Here is a 24,929-nt window from a genome sequence, read left to right as displayed (position 1 = left end):
CCTTCTCCGAAGTATGCGATAATTTTCTCCGAACTTTGCAAAATCTTGCGCGGAAATATCCCGTCGGCGAGATTTTTCTCCCATTCGCCACTCTCTAGTTACTCTCTTTTTGACTTTTTCTGAAAGACTAACGAAGTAAGTGGTTTTTCTCCTATCTACATTTCTATTATGATCCCCATAGAACTTCTCTCTCTCTCGTTATAATTTTTATTACCGATCCCTATGTGAACTTCCGCTCACATGTGAGGTCGGTTCATATCATTTCTCAGTTGGACTGAGTTTGGATTCATTTTCGCGCGGTTATAAGCCGGTGGAGGAGAAATGGGTAACGCGTCTTCGATGCTCACTCAGTATGATATTGAAGAAGTTCAAGAACACTGCAATAATCTCTGTATGCATCTTTTTATCAAGTTCTTTTATTTTTTTTTGCTATCATTCAGTCATATAATTTTAGTATTATTTTGTTGCGTATTCAGTTACACAGCAAGAAATCGTGTCCTTGTACAATAGATTTTGTCAGCTTGACAGAAATGCGAAGGGATTCATATCTGCCGACGAGTTCATGTCTGTGCCTGAATTTGCTGTTAATCCTCTCTCACAGGTGATTGGAGAGACCCTATTTTTCTCTAATTTTTTTTATGTGTCGTCATAAAGATTTGGATTCAACGTTTAAGTGGAAATCATCAAGAACTGTGTTGTGCTCTAAACGGTTACGTCATGAATTCAGAATTCTTTAATAGTTAGTATTTTAACTATTTCATTCTCGTCATGCTATTGGTTTACACGTTTCATAGTTGCTGGAAAGTGTCACGATAGTTTCTAGATTCTTGTTGGTCTACCATGCCTTCTATACCTTTGTAACTGTTCAATGTGCTAATGTGCTACGGTTAGGATGAAGCTAGCAAACTCCATATTTAATTGATACGACCTTGTAGGTAAAAATTCTAATATGATAAACTCTAATATGGCCTCTTTTTGGTGGGTCATGTGAGCCATACAAATGCCATATATAAGGGTATGGTACAAAGAATCATGGTCATGCACTTCTATATCTTTCTATATTGTGTACCCTTTTTGAACATGTGCTGGCTGTGTTGGTGACATAATTTATGGCTGATTGTCTTGGATTTTGTTTTAATTTTTCTTTTTGCAAAATTGTAACTGCTCATCTCTTATGTTTCTTTTCAGAGACTTCTTAGAATGGTGGATGGTTTAAACTTCAAAGACTTTGTGGCCTTCTTATCGGCCTTCAGCTCCCATGCTAGCCTTCAACAAAAGATTGAACGTGTGCACTTGCTTCTTTCTACCGAGTTGTCTTTTATATTTTCTTTAAAGAGAGTTTTTTGTTTATCTGGTGCTACAATGAAGTCATTAATTTATGTAGTTTTGTTGACCAGTCATATACAAAGTATACGACTTAGACTGTAATGGCAAGGTGGCTTTCAATGATATTCTAGATGTATTGCGAGACTTGACCGGATCATTTATGTCTGAGGAGCAAAGAAAGGTAAGGTTTTTGCATTTTCCTTTTTTCATTTGTTTTACTTATCTCTTCATTCTGTTTGTAATGCGACAATGAATACTTTTGCTATGTCATTGATACTTGAGCTCAGTTACAGAATGTTTTTTTTTTTTTTAATGGTGACTGGATATTAAATATTGGTCTTAACAGCGAATAGGTTTTGGTATAAGCTTTGGAATGCCCATGATCTGATGCTATATCCAATACTCATCATTTCAGACAGCTTCTTGTCTCAAATCTATTTAGGTGGCGATGCTTAAAAAATTGTGAAGCTGCTAAAGCAAGCTTTATCAGGTCTAATTATTTGAAAGAGAGGAGAAGTTTCTCTGTAAATATGTGCTGGAAACATAAGATACCTCGTCAGTTTTTGGCAGGTCTCACCAGGCAGCTATTAAGTTTAAGCCCAGCAAATGTAAAAGATTAATGAACCCAGGCACCCAAACCCTTTGTGTTTGGTGACTTGTTTGCATTTAAGTAAATTGGTGCTATTTCAAAAAGAAGTTAGTAATCTCAACTATAGGGGTTAATGAGATGTTGAACATAATTTCAATCTGTTTTATCTGTAGGGTTACAAAATAAGATATGTAGATTAGCGAATCAGAAATGAATTATTTTTCCAAGTTTCTTTGTTTCCAAGTATTGATTGGGTTTTTTTATGTTTTATTTCCAAGAGCGAGATGAGGGAGCAAGAGAGAGGGAGTGGAGGAGAGCGCGATGGAGTGTGGGGGATAGTGCAAGGAAAGGAGCAAGAGAAGAGTGAAGAAGTAATTGGTGAGTGGCATAGTGAGAAGCATCAACAACACTTTGATGAAAATTGGAGGCCTTGTTCGACTACGGATCAGGGCGAGGATCTTGGATGGACTACTACGACAAGGAAGAAGAAGCAGGGGTCAAGTGCAAGGAAAGGAGCAAGAGAAGAGTGAAGAAGTAATCGGTGAGAGGCATAGTGAGAAGCATCAACAACACTTTGATGGAAATTGGAGGCCCAGTTCGACTACAGATTAGGGCGAGGATCTTGGATGGACTACTACGACAAGGAAGAAAAAGCAGGGGTCAAATCTTCGTCTTCCAACTAGATTAAGAGGCAGACCAATTAATGACAACTTTGGAGTCGCCTTCAATGATAAGAGGCCCAGAGAGTCGTTCTCGGAAGATCTTGAGGCCCTGGAGTAGCCCATCAAGCTCAACAACTGTGGAATTAGAGATTCCCAAATGACCATCGAGTGAGTAGAGGAAGTAGCCATTTTCATAGTGGATTACTCCACCAAAACCGGCGGGCCCCGGACAACCAAAAGCACTGCCGTCGAAGTTCAACTTGAAGTGACCAAGAGGGGAGGAGACCACATTGTCATGTTCGGGGCACGAGAAGGCCCACCATGGTAGCAATCAAGCGCACAATTTCCTCGAAAATCAGAACTGTTGAGGTGGAGGAATTCTTTCTTCGTGAGGAGCCAGGTGGAGACTTGGCAAGCACCTCAATTGGAGAGGATTTGAACTAATATTTTCGGTTTAGGGTTTATTTATCTCTTTCTAGAGAGCCTAAGGGATGTGACCTTGTAACTGGAGAAAAACATTTTTCCAAGCTTCAGGAGGCAAGAGTTGGTGATGGAGTGGATCATGGATGGCAGGTTGTGGGGAACACAATATTGCATTCCAACTCTGTTGAGGAGGTTGGCCCAGATGGCTTGGGCAAAATGGCAGCGGAGAAGGACATGGGTGGCGGATATAGAAGAGTTGCGGCAGAGTGGACATGTTGGATCCGAAACATGAGTTCCTTGCCTAATGAGGGCATTAGAGGTGAGGATTTTGTTTCTACATGCACACCAAGTAAAGAAGTTGGCATGAGGAGGAGCAAGCAAAGACTAGGCTAGAGCAGTAGGTTGCGAGGTGTTGGGGCCATGCAGAAGATTGTAAGTTGAAGCCGTAGTGAAGGAACCTTTAGGACAGGGGGTCCAAATAACGGTGTTCGGGATGTGGTCGCGGATTTTAACATTTGCAAGACAGGAGAGGAGGTTGGAGGCCAACAAAGCTTCAAAATCCGTGAGGGCTATGCGGAGATGGAGGTTCCAACCGCCAGAACAAGACCAGAGGTTTGCAATGGAAGCATTGCTGAGTCAGGATGTTATGGCCTTTGGTGAAGCGCTTTGGTAGGGGTGGATGACTTGTGGGAGGACCGCACGAATCCGATTAGCCAGGATTCGACGATGATCTTGTATGAAATGGTGGTGAGGCTAATTGGCCTGAAGTCATGAGGGTGCACAGTGTTGACCTTCTTGGGGATCAAGGCAATGAAGGAGGCACCAATGGCATGATGAGTGATCCCACATAGATGGAAGTTGTTGACAAAGGCATAAATGTCATTGCGGATGATCCCCCAATGATGGCGGTAGAACTCCTTGTTGAAGCTATTTGACCCCGTGGCACGGTCTGTCAGCATCCCTAGAGCGGCCAGGTCAATTTTCGTGGAGGTAAAGGGGGGTTCCAGTCGATCAGCATCCTGACTGGCAATGCGGCGATGATGTAGTTGATGCAAAACAGGCCGATTGTATGTTTCCTCGGTGTAAAGATCTGAGAAAAACTTAACAAAGGCATTAGTGATAAAGAGACTATCTGTGATCACCTAATCCCCACTGTTTAGGGAGGAAGATTCTTTAGATTTGGTACTAGGATTTTCAAGGCTGATGAGCTGAGGGGCAAAACCATCAAAGTTTTAGTGATGGCGAATGATCTTCGTTTATAAGAATCCCTAGATCCATTTGAACGTTGTTCCTAGCACAACTTCAATCTATCTTAAAAAATGACAGCTGCAACACTTGCTCAAATTTGTCTAGGTCGGGGATCTCAAATTGTCTTATCAGTCTTCCAATGCAAGATTATTCATCTATGAAACGAAGTGGTCCTTGGATGCATCTATTTTCCCCAGGCAATGGTGGACGACTTTGACTGGCATAACCTCTTCATCACCATTGCAATGCCCTTTGCACATGAACCCATCAACCCCAGCTATCAACACTATCCTCCTTTGGAACGACAATCAAGCAAACCTATCCACTGACATCATCCTTATGGCCACCCTCTATGACTTGGCGAACACCTGACTTAACCACCCTCCCAAATATCCCAACCCAAACCATTTCCCTTTTCCCTGAATACCTTACAACTAGCCAAACTCTTTAGCCAATAGCATTATTGCATCTATCAATCTGAGCCTTCATAACTAGGCCTATCTCTCTACCTAGATTAAGTCTTCTGGGGATCTTGCCTACAAGCCTTTTGTTTCATTGATGACGATAGATGGATTATTTTCCTGGAATCACTTGAAGATTTTCATGTACTCGATTTTTGGGAGGTAAACTCAACCATTTCTTGCCATCAATGTGTGAAATGGGAAGCTTCCCTTTGTAAGGACTTCCCCTCCTAGGTCCTTTTTCTTTCTCTAGGATTAATAAAATGCACTCTTCTTATTCTTAAAAAAAGGGAAGCTTCCCCAGCTAACGGGCTCTTCAGCCAATGGATCCTTATCTTCAAGCCTGGAGCTTTGGAGCATACACATGTTATCGATGGCACTCACTTTGGCTGAACTCTTGAGATTGATCAGGCCACTCGGGACCACCATACCACCATCGGATGGATTTTGTTCGAATTGTCATTGATCCAAGCAACAACCTTATTGATGGTTCATGGCTAAACTTGGTGATCGATGATTGTCTTTTTGTTATGCATGTTCATTGGGATGCCTGGCCGGAGTAAGAGTAGCAAGGTGAAGAAGAAGTGTGTTCAGCGGAGTCAATTCAACACCAACCTGGTCCTAGTCCATCAACTTGAACAGCGTGTCAGTGTCTCAAATTCAAATTTTGAATTTCAATCTGCAGTGACATTCAAACCGGCTTCTCTGTTGCAGCTAACCAGCATGTCAGTTGTGCATCTAACATCTTTGTGCACAAGAAACCCTACCCCTAGCAGCCAAAAGAATCTCATCTCAGTGATCCGAGCATCCATTGAGGCAAAGGATACCTGATCATGGGCCTACAAACATTAACCAAGTTGGCACTCGCCCGAACCACCTAATCAAACATACCACTTGATCATATAATACAGAAACCATTCATACCTCATGATAACATAATCTTTGGATCCAGAAATAGCCTCACATAGTTTGCCCCGAAAATACCCATGTGAGCTTGATCAAGTCGAATATACTAAGGTGGGAGCCAACGTCCCATTCCAAACTCCAAACCCAAACAAAATCCCCTTCCATTGCCTTTTGTGCCTTTCCATGCACATACATCTTAAAGAAAACCACTCGATTACCCCTGGAACCCTGTTATGAAATGCCAACCACACTCCTACTCTTGTCGGGTAGATCATGGATACCAGCCCTTGCAAAAGCGAGGAGTCCTCATCCCAGTTGTGGACAGCCTCACCCAAAAACCAAATTGAGAAATCTATCCTTCAAAAGTCAATTAAGTGAAGATTTTGGAGAAACAAAAGTTGATAATTTGGAAAGCTAGCAGCCAAAAGAATCTCATCTCAGTGATCCGGGCAACCATTGAGGCAAAGGATACGTATTTAGCCACAAAGCTCATCAAGAGGTGGCTGCTCGCTATCTGAATCCTTCCAAAATCAAAAAGGCAAAATTGACTGAGAAATTTGGAGCAAAATGGTGGATCTGGTCCCTTTGAAAAAAATGGTGAATCTTGTTGATCGTCTTCAAAAGAAAATGGAATTCTGGGAAGCTAACCAAGGATATGATAAGAATAAAAAGGTTAAAAAATGATTATTATTTGTTGGAATATTTGAGGAGGTGGTAAGGCAAAGAAAAACATCAATGTGTGCCCTACTAGAAGCAAAAAAGACCCATCGCATTGTTCTTCAGGAAGCTAAGCTCAGCTCTGTCTCTGATTCCACAGTCAGGAACCTATGCACCATTCTTAAGTTTGGGTGGCTTGCCCTTCCAGCCTGTGGAACCACCAATGGTATTCTTGTCATTTGGGATTGTAGAATCTTTGATCTTCAAGACCATTTAATTGGGGAATTCTCTATGTACGCTAAATTCTGTAACCGAGAAGCGGGTGTTTCCTTGTGCCTTGCTGGAATTTATGGGCCTTCTACCTATTGGAGAAGATCCAACTTCTGGGAAGAGTTCTCCCTTGCAATTGACCACTGGAATGACCCATGCTGCTGGCTGGAGATTTCAACGCCACTAGAATCTGCAATGGCAAATCTCCCTCATCCTATAAAATCTTCTCATCCATGAGAAGCTTCTGTGATTTCATTGGTGTTTTTTATCTTGATTGAAATCCCAACTTTTGACAAACCTTACAGTTGGAGCAACGGCTGCAACAGCCGTGTCTTATGTCGTCTTGATAGATTTTTAGTTAATCTTAGTTGGCTGCAGATCTACAACAGCTTTGTTGGCTGGGTCCTCGGTCTCAGACCACTTGCCCATTCACCTTGATACGAAGTCTAGTTTTTGGGGTCAAACCATTTTGTTTTGAGAAATTCTAGCTCAAGGAAAAGGACTGCTACCGTCTAATGGAAACATGGTGGAATGAATTCAGAATTCTTGGGCCTGTGGTGGCCATGAAGCTCAAACAGCTAAAGAACAAGTTCCAACCCTGGTATAAGCTCAACCAGGCCTTCTCCCTCACCAAAAAAGATGCCTTGCAGCACCAAATTGATATTCTTGACCTATTGGAGGAAGGTAGAAGCTTTCTACCGTCCAAATTCTCTAAAGGATTGCAGCCTCGGTCATGTTGCAAATATAAACAACCATGACAAAATCCTTGGGAAGCAAAGGGCTTAATACAAATGGCTAAAAGAAGGGGATGTCAATACCCGACTCTTTTAATACTTTTCCTTCTCTCTCTCACAAAAGATCTAACAAAATCAACTCCTCTTTTAATGACAGATTGCTGGGATGTTCCAAATTTAGCTAGCCTATCAGTCGAGGAATTGGCCGATCTAAGAATGTGATTCCATGTACAAGAAATAGAAGATACAATGTTTGGTATGGAAGAAATGGTGGCCCAATGACGCCAAGGGGGGGGAGCTCCTTGGAATTCAGTCATTGACAATCTTCAAGCCAGATTATCAAGGCAGACACCTATCAAGGGCTGGGAGGCTCGCACTAATACAATCTTGTCTTGTTAGATTTCTGACCGATTTCAGTTGCTTCCTCCATTGTCCTGTCAGTATTGCCAACTGGATTGAAAAGCTTATGAGACATTTTGTGTGGAAGGGTAGCTCTGAGGGGTTTAAGCACCACCTTATCAAATGGAGGGACATTTGCAAGCCAAAATCCTCTGGTGGCCTTGACATTAGACAGATTAGATTAACCTATGTTGCTCTCCTCGCCAAATGGCTCTGGTGGCTGAGCACTTACTCAATCCTCCCTTGGCACGAGTTCATCATCAGGAATCTTGGCAGAAATCCTGGTTTTAGTGGTTGAACAGCAGCCAATCTGATCGGCTCCCTCCCATCTGGTGTTACATTTCTCATGCCTTTCAACATTGCAAGGCTCATGCCCGCTTTGTTGCTGTTAATGGCTGTAGTAGAATCCTCTTCTGGAAGGACTGTTGGGCGACTCATTCTCCTCTCTAGATCCTCTTCCCATACCAATATCACCTGGTATGCAACTAACAAACCTCCCTGTCAGAAATTATTGGAAATAGAATCTTCTCGATGTTGACTAGATCAAGCTTTTCTGATCCCCTCATTGAAATCAGCAATGTCCTCAAAAGCTTTGATCTACTGTATCTCAAAACTTTTCAGGATGATAAGCTTATTTGATATCTGGCAGCAGATGGAAAATTCTCTGTCCGCTCTTGCTACAACATGCTCTATTTTGGCGCCTTCTCCCCTGGCCTTGCAACTGATCCCAATTGAACGAAAAGAGCTTGGTCTTGTTCGGGTCCTCACAAGATGAAATTCTTGCTTAGGAGCATGTTGCACGAAAAAGTCAAATCCAAGTACAACTTAGTCAGGCGAGGCTCCTCTTTGGCCTTGGTAAGCTGTGACCTTTGCAGGATCTTTGAGGCGAGCATTGACCACCTCTTTGCCATTTCCCATATTCCTGGCAAATTTGGTTCCACTTATTCTACTTATTCAGCTTATTCAAGATCTCTCTCGGCATGCCTTCAGCCTTCTCCGGTCTTGTTGATTTGTGCCTTGGTACCTGCCTTCCCTCAATTGGGAAGACCATGTTGAAGGCCTGCCTTGTCTTTGTTACTTGGCACATTTTATTTTATTTTGATCTAAGGTGTGAATATATTGCAAGCAAAAGAGAGAACACATATCTGACTAAAGAAGGCCTTCCTCCACAACAAGCTATTGGAGGGAAACGCCTAATTTAGCCTAATTAGCTTCTAAGTGATTAGCATATCTAGGAATAAATTTCCATTTACAAGACAATTGAGAAATTAAAGTACAAATATCCTCAAATAATTCCCAATGCTGCCAAGGGGGTTTTGATGAATTCATACACCAATTGATAACAACCTTTGAATCACTTTCAACACAGAGAGGACCCACCAGCTTTTGCTTGAAGAGTTTTAAACCATTGTACAACCCAAGGAGCTCAGCAATGGTTGAATTAGAGATACCAATTGGTCCAACATATGATAAAAGTATATTCCCTTTCTCGTCATGAATGACTCCTCCAAATCCAGTGGGCCTCGGGCAACCAAACGCACTTCCATCAAAGTTTAATTTGAAGTGTCCTATTGGAGGTGGAGACCAAATTTCCATTACTGGAAGGCGCGATGGATGTGACATTTCCGCAATGAGTCGCCAATTAACACGCATAATTGATCCTTGTAAGTTTTGGAATTCCTTCTGCATGAGTACCCAGGAGGACACTTGGCCAATGATTCTATTGCAAAAAATATTTTCTGGGAAGAGATTTTCTATTAAATTTTTTGTTGTTTCTCTCTTTCCATTGACCCCAAACAATGTGATCCACACAACACGAGTTAGTATTTGCCAAGCTTAGGAAGATGAGCGCTAGTAACAATGAGTATTGTGGATAATAGTGATTGAGATGGGCAATATTGCAACCCAATTGTGTTTATAAGTTCGGTCCAAACCGAGTGGGCAAACTCGCAATGCAAAAGAATGTGATCTACGGTTTCAAGGGTGGAATGGCAGAAAGGGCATAAGGGGTCCCGAACACTATTTCCACAGCGAATTAACGAGTCCAAAGTCAAAGTTTTGTTTCGGCACGCAGACCAAATAAAAAACTTCTCGCAAGGGGGAACGTGTAAGAACCATGCAAAAGTTGTTGGATGGCTTGGTTGAGTTGAGTGGAGAGAGAGCAAGAAGCGATAGGCTGAGGCAGTAGTGAACGTACCTTGTCGGCATGGAGTCCAGAAGAGAGTGTCAGGAGTATTTTTGAAGCGTACCGTTGAGAGACTCATGATAAGATCTGCAACTTCGAGAGCTTCGACGTCTGACAAGAGATCTAAGTTCCACTCACCAGAATTAAGCAAATCTTTGGTGAAAGAAATCAGCAAATCTTCCACGACCAGCCAACCTAGCTCATAACTACTGACGAAATTCAGGAGAGCATCACTTTGTGTCTCCACTCTCTTGATGCCTTCAATGATGCCAATAGCAGTCCCTTGCATAGTAGCTGGTCTTCCGTTGCAGGTCTTTCCCTTCTGAAGCCTGTCCCTATGGTTGAATGGACTTTCCCTTGTGAGGGCATTATCAAACTCAACTTTGATGGCTCCTCCCTCAGGAATAGGAGGCCTGCTAGCTTTGGGGGTGTTTTCTGTGATTCCTCCGGAGCCATCCTTGCTTCCTATGCTGGTCCCCTTCGCTTGATGGACTCCATTACAGCTAAGATTCAAGCTCTGAGAAATGGGCTAAAGATTTTCCAAAGCCGGTTCCTTGGTTCTCTGATTGTGGAAGGCCTAGGTTATCATTTGTTGGTGCTCCGAATAAAAGGATCCTCCTTCGCGTTTGTAGCACATCTTTTTTTGAAATTCAGCAACTTAGTTCTCTTGTTATTTCTTGGTCCCATGTAAATAGATTAGCCAATTATTTGACTGATTCTCTGGTCAAAGTGGGGTTCACTCTCCAATCCCTTGTTGTAAGGGGGCCCTCCTCTTAGGTCTGTGCTTTTGTTAATATAACACGCTCTTTCTCCAGAAAAAAAAGTATTGATTGGATAAATTAAATATGCTTGGTAAGTGGTTTTCTGCTCAAAATATTCTTTTTTTCTGAAATGTATCACATTGTTTTCCAGTTTTATGGGGTTAGCATAAGCTTGGTTGTGTGTAAGATATTCCAAAAAAGTCATTTTAGTTTTTGGCTTTTTGGCCTTCTTAATATAATCACGTCAATTTGTTTCCACACTACATTATTGCAAATGAATTAAAATGGTTTATTGTTTGTGGGAATCAGCAAGTTTTGAGCCATGTTTTGGAGGAAGCTGGTTATGCTAGGGAAAGTTTGTTGACAGTGGACGACTTCTTCAAGGTATTGTAGCACTTGCATTTTTTAGTCGAAACATGATTTATAGTTAAAAATCATTTTTGACTTGTTCAAAACTATGAACATAGCACTTGCATTTTATAGCTGAGTGTGTTTTTTAGTTAAAAATCATTTGTACTTTTTAAAATTATCTTTACAATAATTCATCAAAGGATAACTGTTTTGAGTGTTTGATGCACATTTTGGTAAATGGAAAAAGGACAAAATTTCATAGAGAATTGTCTGATAGTTTAGCCAAATGGCTATGTTACAATTCCAGGGTTCCATATTCCGTGTTTATTTACAAGAGGGAGTTGTTTACCTATTCATTCTGTGGTTTAGAGAAAAAGAATAAAATTGAAAGAGAGCAGAAGTAGAGAGAGAGAAGAGAAAGAAGAAGTAAATTCCCATTGCTTGATGTCTAATCTTTATATGAAGTTAGTTTAAAAAAAAAGACTAAAAACCCCCTCAATAACTTGAGTTGAGGGTAAAATACTAACAAAACAAAACATCCAACAGTAAAATAAAAAGAGTTTGACTAAATGATTCTTAGTCTTGAGCACTCACCCTGAAGTTGGTGCATATGGGTATAATGGCCAGCTTGCTGCACATTGTTGTCAGTTGTGTCAAAGTCAATGCTTTGGTGAATACATTGGTAATCTAATCCTTTGATGAAGCATATTGATTCCATCTTTAACCTTGTCTCTCTTGAGGTGACAATCTATCTCAATGTGTTATTCTCTTGATATTTTGGCTAATTTGGTGTGTGAATAACAATTTGATTACTGTAAAGAGGTTTCAACATAAGAGAAGAAAGGAGAAAAAGATAAAAGAGAGAAGAAAGTGTGCACTAGGCTTGGAGATTTACATCCCTTCTTATTTCACTTAAGTGGCTTAATGCCTTTTTACAAAAATGCTCTTTCCTTCACTTAAGTGGGTCGACAACTCACTAACTACATACCCAAATAAAATACGATCTGAACCATAGACTTCTAACATCAATCCAATCTGACTAACATTTTTACGAACTCATACATGATATTTAAAATGACCAAAATACCCCTACAAACGTAACTTTAACACTCCCTCTAGTATATATTCAAGCCCATTTATCAGTATGTAAGACACGAACTGAAACAGCTAATTGATTATTTATTTCATTGTAAAATTTAAGAAATACATGAAACACTTAATTTCTCCCTAAGGAGATACACCCAAGTTATTCTACTGTAATCATCAATATCAGGAAACAAAATAATGATAATAAAAAAGAATTTGAAATCCAATGTGTACCCCACACATCTGAGTGAACAATCTCAAATAGGCTATGACTACGTTATGGACGAGAAAGAAAAGATGATCTATGGTGCTTCCCAAACTGACGCGAATCACACTGAAATGATAAAGTAGAAGGCAACTCTCGAAATAACTGACAAAGCTTCTTGAGGATGATTCTGTAGTCTAGAGTGTTGACGGGGATTGAGTGATTGATCCTTCTAAGTACTAGAGACCTCTCTCATGCCCTAAGCCAATCATCCTCCTTGTCTGAATGTCCTGAAAAACACAATGAGTGTACTAGAATGTTACTGAACATTGTAAAACTTTGTCAGTTGACTCACAAATAACAAGTTGATTGGAAATTTAGGAACAAATAATATAGAATCCAGAGACAACCATGCGGTAGCCTTAATTGTCTCAACACCACTAACAGAAGAAAGAGAACCATTTCCTAGTAACATTCTTAAAAGGAGATGATTGGTTAAGTGAAGAAAAGACATTACACATACCTGACATGTGTGAAGGAGGATAACAATCAATGACCCCATGGGGAAGAAGCAGTCAATTGAGCCATACATTGAGCCAGCTGCTGAAGCTCATCAGGTGCACCTGAAATAATTCTAACTGACCTAGTAGGCATGGGCTGCCCATTCTGTAGTGCTCGAGTTTGCTCAAGCTAGTTTAACGTACTGGTCTCAACTTTTATCTAAGTAATGTCTGGTGTGCCACAATGAGTCTGTCATCACTACTCTTTCCCCGAGCTCTGCCTCGACAAGAAATATCTCTACTCTTACTACGTCCACCTCTAGAATCTGAGCGCTACAATGCTGGCTGAATTATAAGGGCAGCAGCTTCTGTGTCTTTATTTCCTTGCTGCTAGGTAGAACTACAGCTATTTCGTCTGAATAACTTGATTAAACACCTTGTCAAGTGATGATACATCTATGGCTGCATAATACTTGGACACTAAACCATCCAGAAATTTAACCACATATATTTCACCATGCTGCTTCCGAAGGTTTGTTTCATTTGTAGTGAATGGGTGATATACCTCAATTTCCTGTCTGTAACTCACCAAAGTAATAAATCACAGACCTATCTCCCCTTTTTAGTGCAAACAACTGAGCATACAATTGATAGATTCTAGATAGATTGTTATTGAGCATAAAATGACTATTGAATTGTCCAAATCTGCTTAGAAGTTTCACATTTCATAACCTGGCTTTTTAACCTTAATTCTATGGTATTTAGTAGCCAGGTCATAACTTGACTATTCTCAGCCTCCCAATCATCTGTAAGTGGCTGGGGATGGTCTTCTCTCAAATACTTTGCTTTCTTCTTGGCCTCAAGGTAGATTTTGACAGATCTAGTGGTTTGATCTCTGCTATTGAAAGTCCAATGAGGCGAGCCCAAGAGGTTTCCCAATATAGTCCAAGCTAAAGAGTCTCAAGTTGTAATATAAGGATAAGGAAGACCCAACACATTGCATTAGTAGTCGAGCGTTGATAAATGTGATGGCTTCTTTTGAGAAGGATGTTGAGTACAATATTACTGATTGAAACGTGCAGAGTTGGGGTGTGCCTCCTTACCTAACGAGTACTTGGTGAAGTGAAGAAGGGGTGTTTGCAATTTAAGTCCCTACAAAACCATCCACCTAAGGGAATGTGTTCTTTGCAGTCATGTCCCTTCACTTCGGTCAACTCCCAACTATAAAAGAGTGTGAGCCTCATTTTATTCTGGAATTTCGTCATGCCTGTGTGCTTTGCTGCAAATTCCCTCTCTTGAGCTCATTGCGTGTTTAGGGCTGCATAGCCACCTGAAATCTAGGCTGTTATGTGCATATGGACTGGTGAAGCATTATAACTAAGTTTGTAACACTAGGCCCAATCTGGCCCAACAGATTGGGCCTATAAGGGTGGCAACTTTTTGAACTTCAGATCAAAGGTATGGCTGGCATCGTTATATTTGGATGGAGAGGCACTACCTTGGTTCAATTGGTACTTGCACACCAGACCGAGTCTTAGTAGATATGATGGTTGTGTTGCTTTCACTACATCTCTTCTCTTCGACCACGTTACAGTCTTTGCAGATGCTAGTGACTACATATGAGATATGATGAGTAAGCAATTGAAATCTCCATCAATAGCAAACTGATGGGGAGATCTCTCATGCCATCGATTACATGAGTCTATATTCAGAGACACTAAACTACGACAAAACCCACCATGTTGCGGTTGGGGAGTAAAGTGTTTAGGACAGATTAATTGTTATTTTATTTATTTATATTTTGTATTGTCCTTAGAAGTAATTGTTTTATTTCTTCAGGGGTATTTTGACCATTTTGAAATGTTTTAGGGCTTTGGATCGCTATGCGTGTAATTGAGCATTATTGAACGAATTGAAACTTTTTCTTCTCTCTCTGATTTTCTTCTTCTCCCGTTGGTTTCTCTTATTCCTTTCTTCTTCTTCTCCTTTTGTATTCTTCAATTCTCCATCGTTGCAACTGCCCAACGCTCGTCACGCGTCAGATTTGGTATTAGAGCAAACGTTCCTATCGCTGAAGACCTCCCGAAGCTTATTGCATCACCGAAACTCTTATGAAACATCTCGCTTTTGTCAGTCACCCCCCCCCCCCCCCCCCCCCAAATCTTTCTGCTAAGGACCCCTCCGACCAACCCAACGCTGTCGTTGACTGAGCCGTGAGCCTAGGTAGACTCGTTGCTCCTTCCAATCGTTGTCACGTTGAAGAAACACCTGCAGCCGTCGTTGAAGAGTTTGCCGCCCACCACAGTCGAGCCTCTAAGGGTCGCCAGAGCTGACTCCCCTGGTCTTCCTGCTCTTCAACTTTGCCATCGATTTTCTATTTAATCAGAAGCTTGGGAAAGGCAGCAATGCAACTTAGTGACGCATGTGCACATTTTGCACGTGCAAAAGAAAAGAGGTTATAAAAAAAGGTACAAAAAAAAGTACCAAAAAAACCTGCTTACTTCCTATTCAATTCGAGTTTACTACCTATTTTGCGTGCGACGATTCAACCAGTTCTAGCTCGATTTACAAGGTGATGTCGTTCCTACTCCTTGGTATTTCACTATTTGTCTTAAATTGCATCAACTATCTATTTTGTGTTGGTAGCTAGCTTCTTCATTATTAGGCGCCACTTGACCCAAATTTGACCTCGAGACCCGTGCAAAAATAAAACTCATTCGAGTAATTGTAGCACCTGTGTGTGATCAATCTTTAGTGTTAATTTAGAGCCCAACCCATCGGTGCTATCTGCATCATTGCATAGGATTGATCCTTTATTTTTAGTGGTATTTGCACTAGTAATTTGCAATTTTGTCGATTTGAATCTTGGCATAGTCACCAATCAAACTAATAAATAATTAACTTTTACGTTCATTGAGTTTGTTTGGGCTTTACTTGCTAGGATCCACTAGTACATACAGTTACGTAGTGGTCGCATCATGTCAAGTGTTGCTTCATCTTCTGTTGAAGAAAACAAGGATGACACACTTAAGCAATTCCTAGAACAATTAAGCATCATCAATGATAGGCTCTTTGCCCTAGAGGTTTGGACCTTGAATGGGAAAAGTCCTAAAGGAGTTAGGTCACCTTGGGGCCATGACATTGAGGATGAGGAACTTGCCTGTTCGTGCCCACAAATATTTTCTCCTCATAGGAACCACACATCCTATATTCCCCGCTATGAGGAACCTGAAGACAAAATGTTGAAACATATAAATGTTGAGGCCCCTACGTTTGATGGTCGTTTATACCCCTAGGTATTCTCTACATGGGTTCGTGAGATGGACCAATTTTTCGAGTGGTACAACCTATCTGAGGATAGAAAAGTCAGGTTCGCGAAAATGAAATTGAGAGGCACCACTCAACTTTTTTGGGAAAACATTGAGAGGGATATCGCGAGAAGACGCGAGCCACATATTAGTCACTGGGAGGAAATTAAACTCAAGCTCCGGACAAAATACCTCCTCCCTTCATATAGAAGCACCCTTCTAGATTAGTAGCACAATCTTAGGCAAGGGAATAAATCAGTCACCGAGTACATTGCTCAATTTGATGAATTCCGATTGTGGTGTTCTGTTTTGAAAGACGCGGTCATTACTTAAGTAGAAATTAAACTCAAGCTCCAGAAAAAATACCTTCCTTCTCCTATAGAAGCACCCTTCTAGATCAGTAGCACAATCTTAGGCAAGGGAATAAACCAATCGCCGAGTACATTGCTCAATTTGATGAGTTCCGAATGTGGTGTTTTGTTGTGATAGGCAAGGTCATCACTTTAAGCAGGTTTCGGAAGGGCCTAAATGATGACCTTATACAAGATATGATGTTTCAGGGTGTCACAACCATGGAGGATGCTTACGTACTTGCACATAATTACAAGTAGCCTCCAAATTTACACCTACACGACAGTCAAACACCCATACAATGCCTTTTAGGTCTTCCATCACCAGTCCTCAAGTCTTAGGAAAGTCAATTTTAGGAGCTTCCCCTTAGAAACTGAGTCGCAATCTAGACACCCCTCTATCAAGGGCGGGAAAAGAATGGTCAAAATTCAATTCGAAGGTTCAGTGTCATAAGTGTCGAGGATTTGGGCACATCGCGTCCAATTGCAGCTCTCAAGCCCTTCTTGTCGAGGATTAGGAATACCTGCAGGCAGAAGTAAACGTGAAGTATGTGCTTGATCCCATTGATTTTGATCTCCTAGATGAAACAGGTGAGGAAAACACAACCACCGTGAATTGTGTTAGGCCTGCTTATACTCCCGTTAATAGGTTGAATGTTGTTTGATGTGCATTAACTCAGCCCAAAGAGTCTGATAACTGGCGTCAGACTACTATCTTTCACACTTACATCAACTATGGAGATAAGGGCTGCAAGGTCATCATTGATAGCGGCAGTTGCATCAATGTCGTTTCATCCCGCACCATTGCCCACCTCGGCCTAAAAAACAGCTCCACATTTCGTGGGTCGATGACATTTCCATTTTAGTCGAGGGTAGGTGCCTGGTCCTCATTCAATTCCTCTAATACAAGGAAGATATTTGGTGTGATGTAATTACCATGGATGTGGGTCACATCATCTTGGGCAGGTCTTGGTTGTATGACTGAGATGTTACCATTTATTGGCGTTCAAATATTTGCTCCTTGTTTAACGGAAAGACCGTTCACTTCAAACCCGTTGCTTACCACCCCCAAACCAATGGTCAAACCGAAGTTGTAATCGGAGCTTGGGAAACCTCCTTTGCTGCCTCGTAGGAGAGCACCACCGCATTTGGGATTTGGTTCCCCCAATACCACAGTTTGCTTACAATCACTCAGTCAATAAATCCATTGGCATGAGCCAGGTTGGCCACGGTTATCAGCCTAGAAACCATTAGATTTCATACTTGTGTCACCTCATGCTAGGGTTTCGGGCTTTAGTTCCATTTTTAACATTGAAGATTTGATGACATATAGGGACCACCACTCCATTCCGGATGACCTCTTTACCTCAGCTCATGCTAGGGTTTCGGGCTTTAGTTCCATTTTTAACATTGAAGATTTGATGACATATAGGGACCACCCCTCCATTCCGGATGACCTCTTTACCTCACCTGCTAATTCCACCCCTTCGCATGACACACCCCCTCCTTACTTTCCTGATACCCCTTTGGATCCTATTCCATTACCCGTAGCACCAACACATACAGAACATATTGACGCTATTTTGGATGAACAAGTTCTTTTTACTAAGAGTGGCGCAATTCAACATTTTCTAGTGCAATGGAAAGGCCAATCAGGCTGTAACTACACATGGATTACTAGGGATTCACTACAATAGCTAGATCCTGATTTGTTTGAGTATCAAAGTTGATAAGAGTTCGACTCGACAAGGTTGAGTTTTTCCCAGCCGGGGAGAGTTGATGGGGACATCTCTCGTGTGCCACCGATTACACGAATCTATATTCGGAGACATCGGACTACGACAAGACCTACGTTGTGGTTGGGGAGTGAAGTGTTTAGGACAAATTAATTGCTATTTTATTTATCTATATTTTGTATTTCCTTAGAAGTAATTGATTTATTTGTTTAGGGGTATTTTGGTTATTTTAATATTTTTTAGGGTTTTGGATATCTTTTTAAACCCATTATGCGTGTAATTGAGCATTATTGAATGAATTGAAACTTTTTCTTCTCTCGCTGATTTTCTTCTTCTTCCGCTTTTTATCTGCATCCTTCCCTCTTCCTTTCTTCTTCTTCTCCTATTTTCTCCAATTCTCCTTCACTGCAACTGTCCGATGCTCCTCCCGCATCACAAATAGTGGAGTGTGACATCTTGGGACAATGGATGACATGCAAAGCTTTTGCGACCAAACCTTTGGGGATGAGGTTTATGGTAGGAATTTTGGTAGTTTTACTCTTTACCTGGGGTGTAGTATTTTGTAACTGTAACTAGGATTTTTTTGGCTCGTTATCGAGGATCTCCCTCTGCGACCCCCCCGACCTCAAACCTTCCTCATCACCCATCCCATCCATCCCAGCAACCAACTCCTCTCGCCGTCCCATCAAACCCTCCCTCTCTGACTCAAATCTCCCCTTATACGGCCACCCCTCGAGCCCCGTTAAGGCCATCCCTCTTCTCTAATGAATCCACTTGGGATTTCGAACCCCCCTCTCACTCCCCTTCCCCCTTATATATTCACTCTCCCACTATCCTCTGCCCCACCCCCCTTCGTATTATTTACCCCCACTCCGACACCATGGAAAACTCAAACCCCAAAACCTTCACCCCTCCCTTCCACACCAATACTGAAAAACAAATTGCCACCACCCCTTTCCGATATATCTACTCCAGGAAAAAAGAAGCAGGTAAAACTAAAGCCAAACTCGGTAACCCCACACCTTCCGAGACAAACAAGGACAAAGATAAAATCAAAGACACTACCCCCCCACCTTCCCCCCCTCCAAATTCCCCTCCTGTCCTCCCAATGGAATTTCCCCATGATTGGTACGATCTCCCCCCTGCTTTCCCCTATGGAATCCCTCCAATGTGGTCCGACCTCCCCCCAACTATAACCTCTGAATCTACCCTAGCCAAGGCCTTCACTCCCAATCCGCGCGATGAGCTCCTCCTATTCCTGCTGGAACAGGAACAATCCTTTCCTCGAGAAGAATTTTCAGAAATGACGGAGCTTGCCAACATATTTTGTGCGGGATACACTGAAGCTGGAGCCGTGGAGCGAAACATCAACTCCCACCGTTCCCCATGATTGTTCTATCATGGAATGTAAGAGGTCTCGGCTCTCTGGCCAAGCGTGCTCTCGTCAGAGCAGCGCTTTTTGATGTTAAACCAAAAATAGCTATACTTCTTGAAACGAAGATACAGTCTTTTGATTATTCAATTGTGTGTAATATATGGTATGACTCCAACCCAGCGTGGGCGCATGTAGCTGCAATTGGCCATTCTGGGGGCATTATTGTCATCTGGGATCCAATTGCTTTTGATGCTATTTCCGTCCTTCCGGGGCGATACTCAATAGGTATCCAGCTCCGGGATCACAACCTCGGTACTTGTTGGGCTCTTGCTGGCATATATGGGCCTACTCGGTACCGTGACCGAGCATCTTTCTGGGAGGAAATCTTTCAGCTTGTCCAATTGTGGGACCTCCCTTGGCTCATTGGAGGAGACTTCAATGCGACATTATCTTGCTCTGACAAATGTCCTCCTGCTTCCCGAACCTCATCAACCATGAGAGCCTTTTCTGACTTTATCAATAGTGTTGCTCTCTCCGAGATTCCTCTTTCGGGGAAAAAATTCACCTGGACAAATTGTCAGAACCCCCCCATTTTGTCTAAATTGGACAGATTTTTTTCAAATATAGAATGGAACCTTCTTTTTCCCAACACCTCTGGCCAAGTCCTAAACAAAATTGGATCTGACCATTGGCCTATCCAACTCAATTCCCGGCCTCTTGCGTGGGAAAAATCTCCCTTTCGGTTTGAGAATGCCTGGTTATTAACCACGGCTTTCATCCCTTCTTTGAAATCTTGGTGGCTCGAATTGGAAAATCATCCGAACCCGGGCTGGGCCCTCCCTCGGAAGCTGAAAGCCCTCAAAGCAAAGATCAGAATGTGGGATAAAAATCACCGTGTTTCTGCTGCTTCCCAGAAAGATTCGATTCGCCGCCGCATTTCTGAGCTGGATCTACTGGAGGAACAAAGGTTAATCTCTCCTACTGAATTTTTGCTTAGAAATAAATTAAATGCTGAATACCGTACATTTCTTCATTCTGATTCTGTCCGTTGGAAACAACGTTCAAGATTTCGTTGGATGGCTGAGGGTGATGGAAACACAAAGTTTTTTCATTCCATCGCCTCGGCCAGGAGGAGGACTAACCGTATCACTGCTCTCTGTAACGGAGACCAAGTGGTAATGGATAGTGCCTCCATTTCTAACCTTTTGGTGAAGTATTTCTCAGAGCTATATTCAGAAGTCTGTTTCAGAAGACCAAAAATCCATCAGCTCAATTTCGAGCGCATCTCAACTGAAGACGCAATTGATCTTGAAAAACCATTCTCCTCAGAAGAAATTGAACGGGCTGTGCTGGGCCTTCCTAAAGATAAAGCCCCCGGACCAGATGGCTTTAATGGTGAGTTTTATCACTGTTTTTGGGATCTGTTAAAAAATGATGTATGTGCCTTCGTTCACAATTTTCACCAAGTGGGAATTACTCACTCTGGAATTGGTGCATCTTTTATTGCGCTTATTCCTAAAAAAACAAATTCAGAGGAGCCTAAAGATTTCCGGCCCATCAGTCTCATTTCCAGTTTATATAAAATTATTGGTCGTCTGTTGGCTAATAGGCTAAAAGTTGTCCTTTACAAGGTAATTAATCCTTGTCAAAGTGCTTTTATCCGAGACAGAAACATCCTGGACTCTTCTCTTACTGCTCATGAACTTCTTCATTCGTTCAAAAAATCTTCCCTTCCAAGGTTTGTTCTGAAAATTGATTTTGAGAAAGCCTTTGACCGGGTTGACTGGAAACTGGTGGATTATCTTTTTGACCGTATGGGTTTTGGTACCAGATGGAAATTCTGGATGAGGAGTTGTATTTCCTCCCCTTCTTATTCTGTTTTGGTAAATGGGAAACCCCGAGGATACTTCAAATCCTCTAGAGGGATCAGACAAGGAGACCCCCTTTCTCCATTTATTTTTACTCTCATTGGAGAATACCTTACCTCTATGATCCGGTTTGCTAAACGTTCGGGTTGGCTCAGTCCTATTTTTTCTGATCCAATCCAAGACGTCCCCATTCTTCAGTTTGCAGATGATTCTATTCTTTTTGGAGAAGGGTCCATGAGACAAATAAAACGCATGAAAGCTATCTTGAATATCTTTGAATTGACGTCTGGTCAAAAGATAAGCTGGGAGAAAACCACAATCTTTGGTTTTAATATTGATGCATCTATTCTCAACTCAATGGCGAACTATCTGGGTTGTAAGGTAGCATCAATTCCGAGTACATATCTGGGCTTACCTTTGACTCCTTTCCTGCCTTCGAAAAATTCCTGGTTTCCGGTTGTTGAGAGGCTTGAGAAGCGTCTGGCTTCTTGGAAAGGAAAATTTTTATCCAAAGCTGGTAAACTGGTTCTAATTAAATCATGCCTTCATGGAATACCTTCCTATTTCTTATCTTTGTACAATTGTCCAGCTTCTATTCGGGATAGAATTGAATTTTTGAAAAGAAGATTTTTATGGGATGGGCCAAATGGGGAAAAAAAGGTTAATCTTGTAAAATGGGTTGATGTTTGTAAACCAATTGTAATGGGGGGCCTCGGGATTCGTGACGTTGCTACCACCAACAAGTCTCTGCTACTAAAGTGGGTTTGGAAGTACAACATGCAACCCAATCTACTGTGGCGCCGAATGGTTGCAAGTAAATCAGGAAAAGAGAGAGGTTGGTGGACGGAGGGGGGAAGATTTTACAAGTTATCCCCTGTTTGGAAGAAAATTGCCAAACTCTTACCTTGCTTCAAAGCCGCCGTCAAATGCTATATTGGAAGTGGTGAAAATACTCTTTTCTGGTCCGATTGGTGGATCGGGACTAGTTCCTTAGAGGAAATTATTCCAGCTGTCAAGATCTCGAAGTTCAATGATTTCTGACCATTGGCAGTCCTCGGGTGGGTGGAATCTTCATCTCAGACGGGCATTAAATGACTCTGAAACTGTTGAAGCAACTGGCCTGATCAATTTACTTTCTGGTGTGGCCTTAAAAAATTCTTCCGATATCCTCATCTGGACACCCAACAAACAAGGTATGTTCTCTTCAGCCTCAACGTACCATCATTTGATTTCCTACCATCCTCTTCACGCAGAACATCCTGTTACTTTTGCTTGGTCGCTCCCGATTCCTCCTCGCATCAAATTTTTCATCTGGACGGTATGTCTTAAAAAAATTTTAACTTCTGACGCTTTGCAAAGACGAGGCATTAATATTCCCAATCCAGAATGCCCATTCTGCAACACATCTCCTGAAACAGCAGATCATACGCTTTTGCATTGCGAATATGCTCATAAGATTTGGACCGAATTAATGGACAAGATCGGTTTATTATATTGCCCTTCGCAAGATTTGCTAAACACTATTTATACTTTGGTTAGCTCCCATCTTCCGAAGTTAGGGAAAATCTTAATATCTTGTTGTGTTGGACACATTGTGTGGAATTTATGGAAAGAAAGAAATAATCGCAAATTCAATCAGAAATCTATTCCTCGGAATATTCTCTGTGATCAGATAGTCGGTCAAGTTAGCTCTTGGGTTCTCCTTCGCAAAGAATTCTGTGATCTAAGAGCAACAAATATGAGGGAAAATTGGAGAAATGTTGCGAAAATGTCTCTTATTTCGAAGGCTCCTATTATGATAGAATGGACTAGGCCTCCTCCTGGACACTTTAAATTAAATTTTGATGGAAGTGCTTTCGGTTGTCCGGGCCCAGCCGGATTTGGTGGAGTAATTCACGATGATCAAGCAAATCTTCTCTACACTTATGCCGGTCCAATTGGAGTATCAGACTCTACTTGTGCGGAATTACATGGCTTGCTCAACGGGCTGAAACTCTTCAAACAAAAAAAGGACGGTGCTCTCTTGATTGAAGGGGATTCTCAAGTTATTATAAATTGGTGCTCCAAGCCTTCAAAACCTCCTTGGCGTCATTGGAAGATTTATGATGAAATCTGTAATTTAACTTCTGATTTATTATGTACTTGGAAACATGTACCAAGATCTGCTAATCATTTAGCCGATGTTCAAGCTAAAAAAGGCGTTACCCTCCAACATCTTGTTGTGGAGGAAATGTCTTTTTAGTTTCTTAGTTTGTATTTTATCTCTTTTGAATGCATTTACAACTCTTCTCAAAAAAAAAAACTAGGATTTTTTTGGAGATGGGGGTAATTTTTGCATAATTATGGGGGGGGGGGGGGGGGGGAATTGCAACCCTAAACCCTAACAACAAGGGATTGGAGGGAAGCTCTCTAGTTAGCAAGAACATCAACAACAGAATTAACGGATCTCGGGATGTGAGACTAAATACAATCATAAAGGGTTGCAATATCCATGATCTCAAAAAAGGTACCCCAATGGTGCCATGGGGGGGGGGGGGGGGGGGGGGGAAGGGGAATTGCAACCCTAAACCCTAACAACAAGGGATTGGAGGGAAGCTCTCTAGTTAGCAAGAACATCAACAACAGAATTAACGGATCTCGGGATGTGAGACTAAATACAATCATAAAGGGTTGCAATATCCATGATCTCAAAAAAGGTACCCCAATGGTGCCATGGGGGGGGGGGGGGGGGGGGGGGGGGAATTGCAACCCTAAACCCTAACAACAAGGGATTGGAGGGAAGCTCTCTAGTTAGCAAGAACATCAACAACAGAATTAACGGATCTCGGGATGTGAGACTAAATACAATCATAAAGGGTTGCAATATCCATGATCTCAAAAAAGGTACCCCAATGGTGCCATGGGGTGGGGGAGGGGGTGAGCACACCATTTGATCACCACTTTGGAGTCCCCCTCAATGTAGATAGGGCAGCTACAATGATCCCGAAAGATGCGGACCCCATTGAGGAAGCCATGGAGCTCAGTTGTTGTGGAATCAACAATACCCATTGGGCCGGCAAAGGAGATGATCTAACTGCCTGTGGAGTCACGAATGACTCCACCAAAACCCACTTTCCTGGGATTACCGAGGGAGGAACCGTCAAAATTTAACTTGAGGGCACCATACTACGGCGGGGACAACTCCATGACTTTCGGGGGATTTGAGTGCACTTGTAATTGAACAAGGTAGTGCCAATTTTCTCTAATGGAGGAACTAGAAAAAAGGGGAGAAAGCCTTCTTGGTATGAAGCCAAGCAAAAATATTCTCGAAATGATGTCGGCAACTCACTCTGGAGATTCAAACTTGACATTGAAACACCTACGGTTTCGCTCATTCAAAAGACCCCACGAAATGAAAGCAACACAAGCGGAGATCATCAATTTTCCCAAGTAGGGGACGGAGAAGCCAAGGAGCATACGACTGGCGGCGGAGAGGTCTGCAAGCATACAAAACTGAAACCCAATGATGCGAAGAATTGCGGTTCACACC

The 24,929-nt window shown here is 41.9% G+C and overlaps 1 protein-coding gene across 4 annotated transcripts in view; it reads left to right on the top strand.

The window, feature by feature from the left end:
• Positions 1-24,929, top strand: part of LOC137966016 (uncharacterized) — a 28,188-nt gene continuing 3,259 nt past the window's right edge. For 3 of the 4 annotated variants that reach the window (XM_068812453.1, XM_068812451.1, XM_068812454.1), the window contains exons 1-6: positions 1-135; positions 270-391; positions 477-601; positions 1,189-1,285; positions 1,398-1,507; positions 10,931-11,005. In XM_068812453.1, the coding sequence (XP_068668554.1) occupies positions 322-391; positions 477-601; positions 1,189-1,285; positions 1,398-1,507; positions 10,931-11,005 (477 nt within the window). In that variant the 5' untranslated portion in view covers positions 1-135; positions 270-321. The remainder of the gene's footprint in view (positions 136-269; positions 392-476; positions 602-1,188; positions 1,286-1,397; positions 1,508-10,930; positions 11,006-24,929) is intronic. The other variant, XM_068812452.1, reaches the window with a different exon arrangement.

This window comes from Aristolochia californica, unplaced genomic scaffold, assembly GCF_029961685.1.
Source record: "Aristolochia californica isolate CCGP_79_NKW_82.1479 unplaced genomic scaffold, dmAriCali1.0.hap1 SCAF_5, whole genome shotgun sequence".
Classification (NCBI taxonomy): Eukaryota; Viridiplantae; Streptophyta; class Magnoliopsida; order Piperales; family Aristolochiaceae; genus Aristolochia; species Aristolochia californica.
Note: the sequence above shows the minus strand (reverse complement) of the source record. Positions and strands in the feature narration are given on the sequence as shown.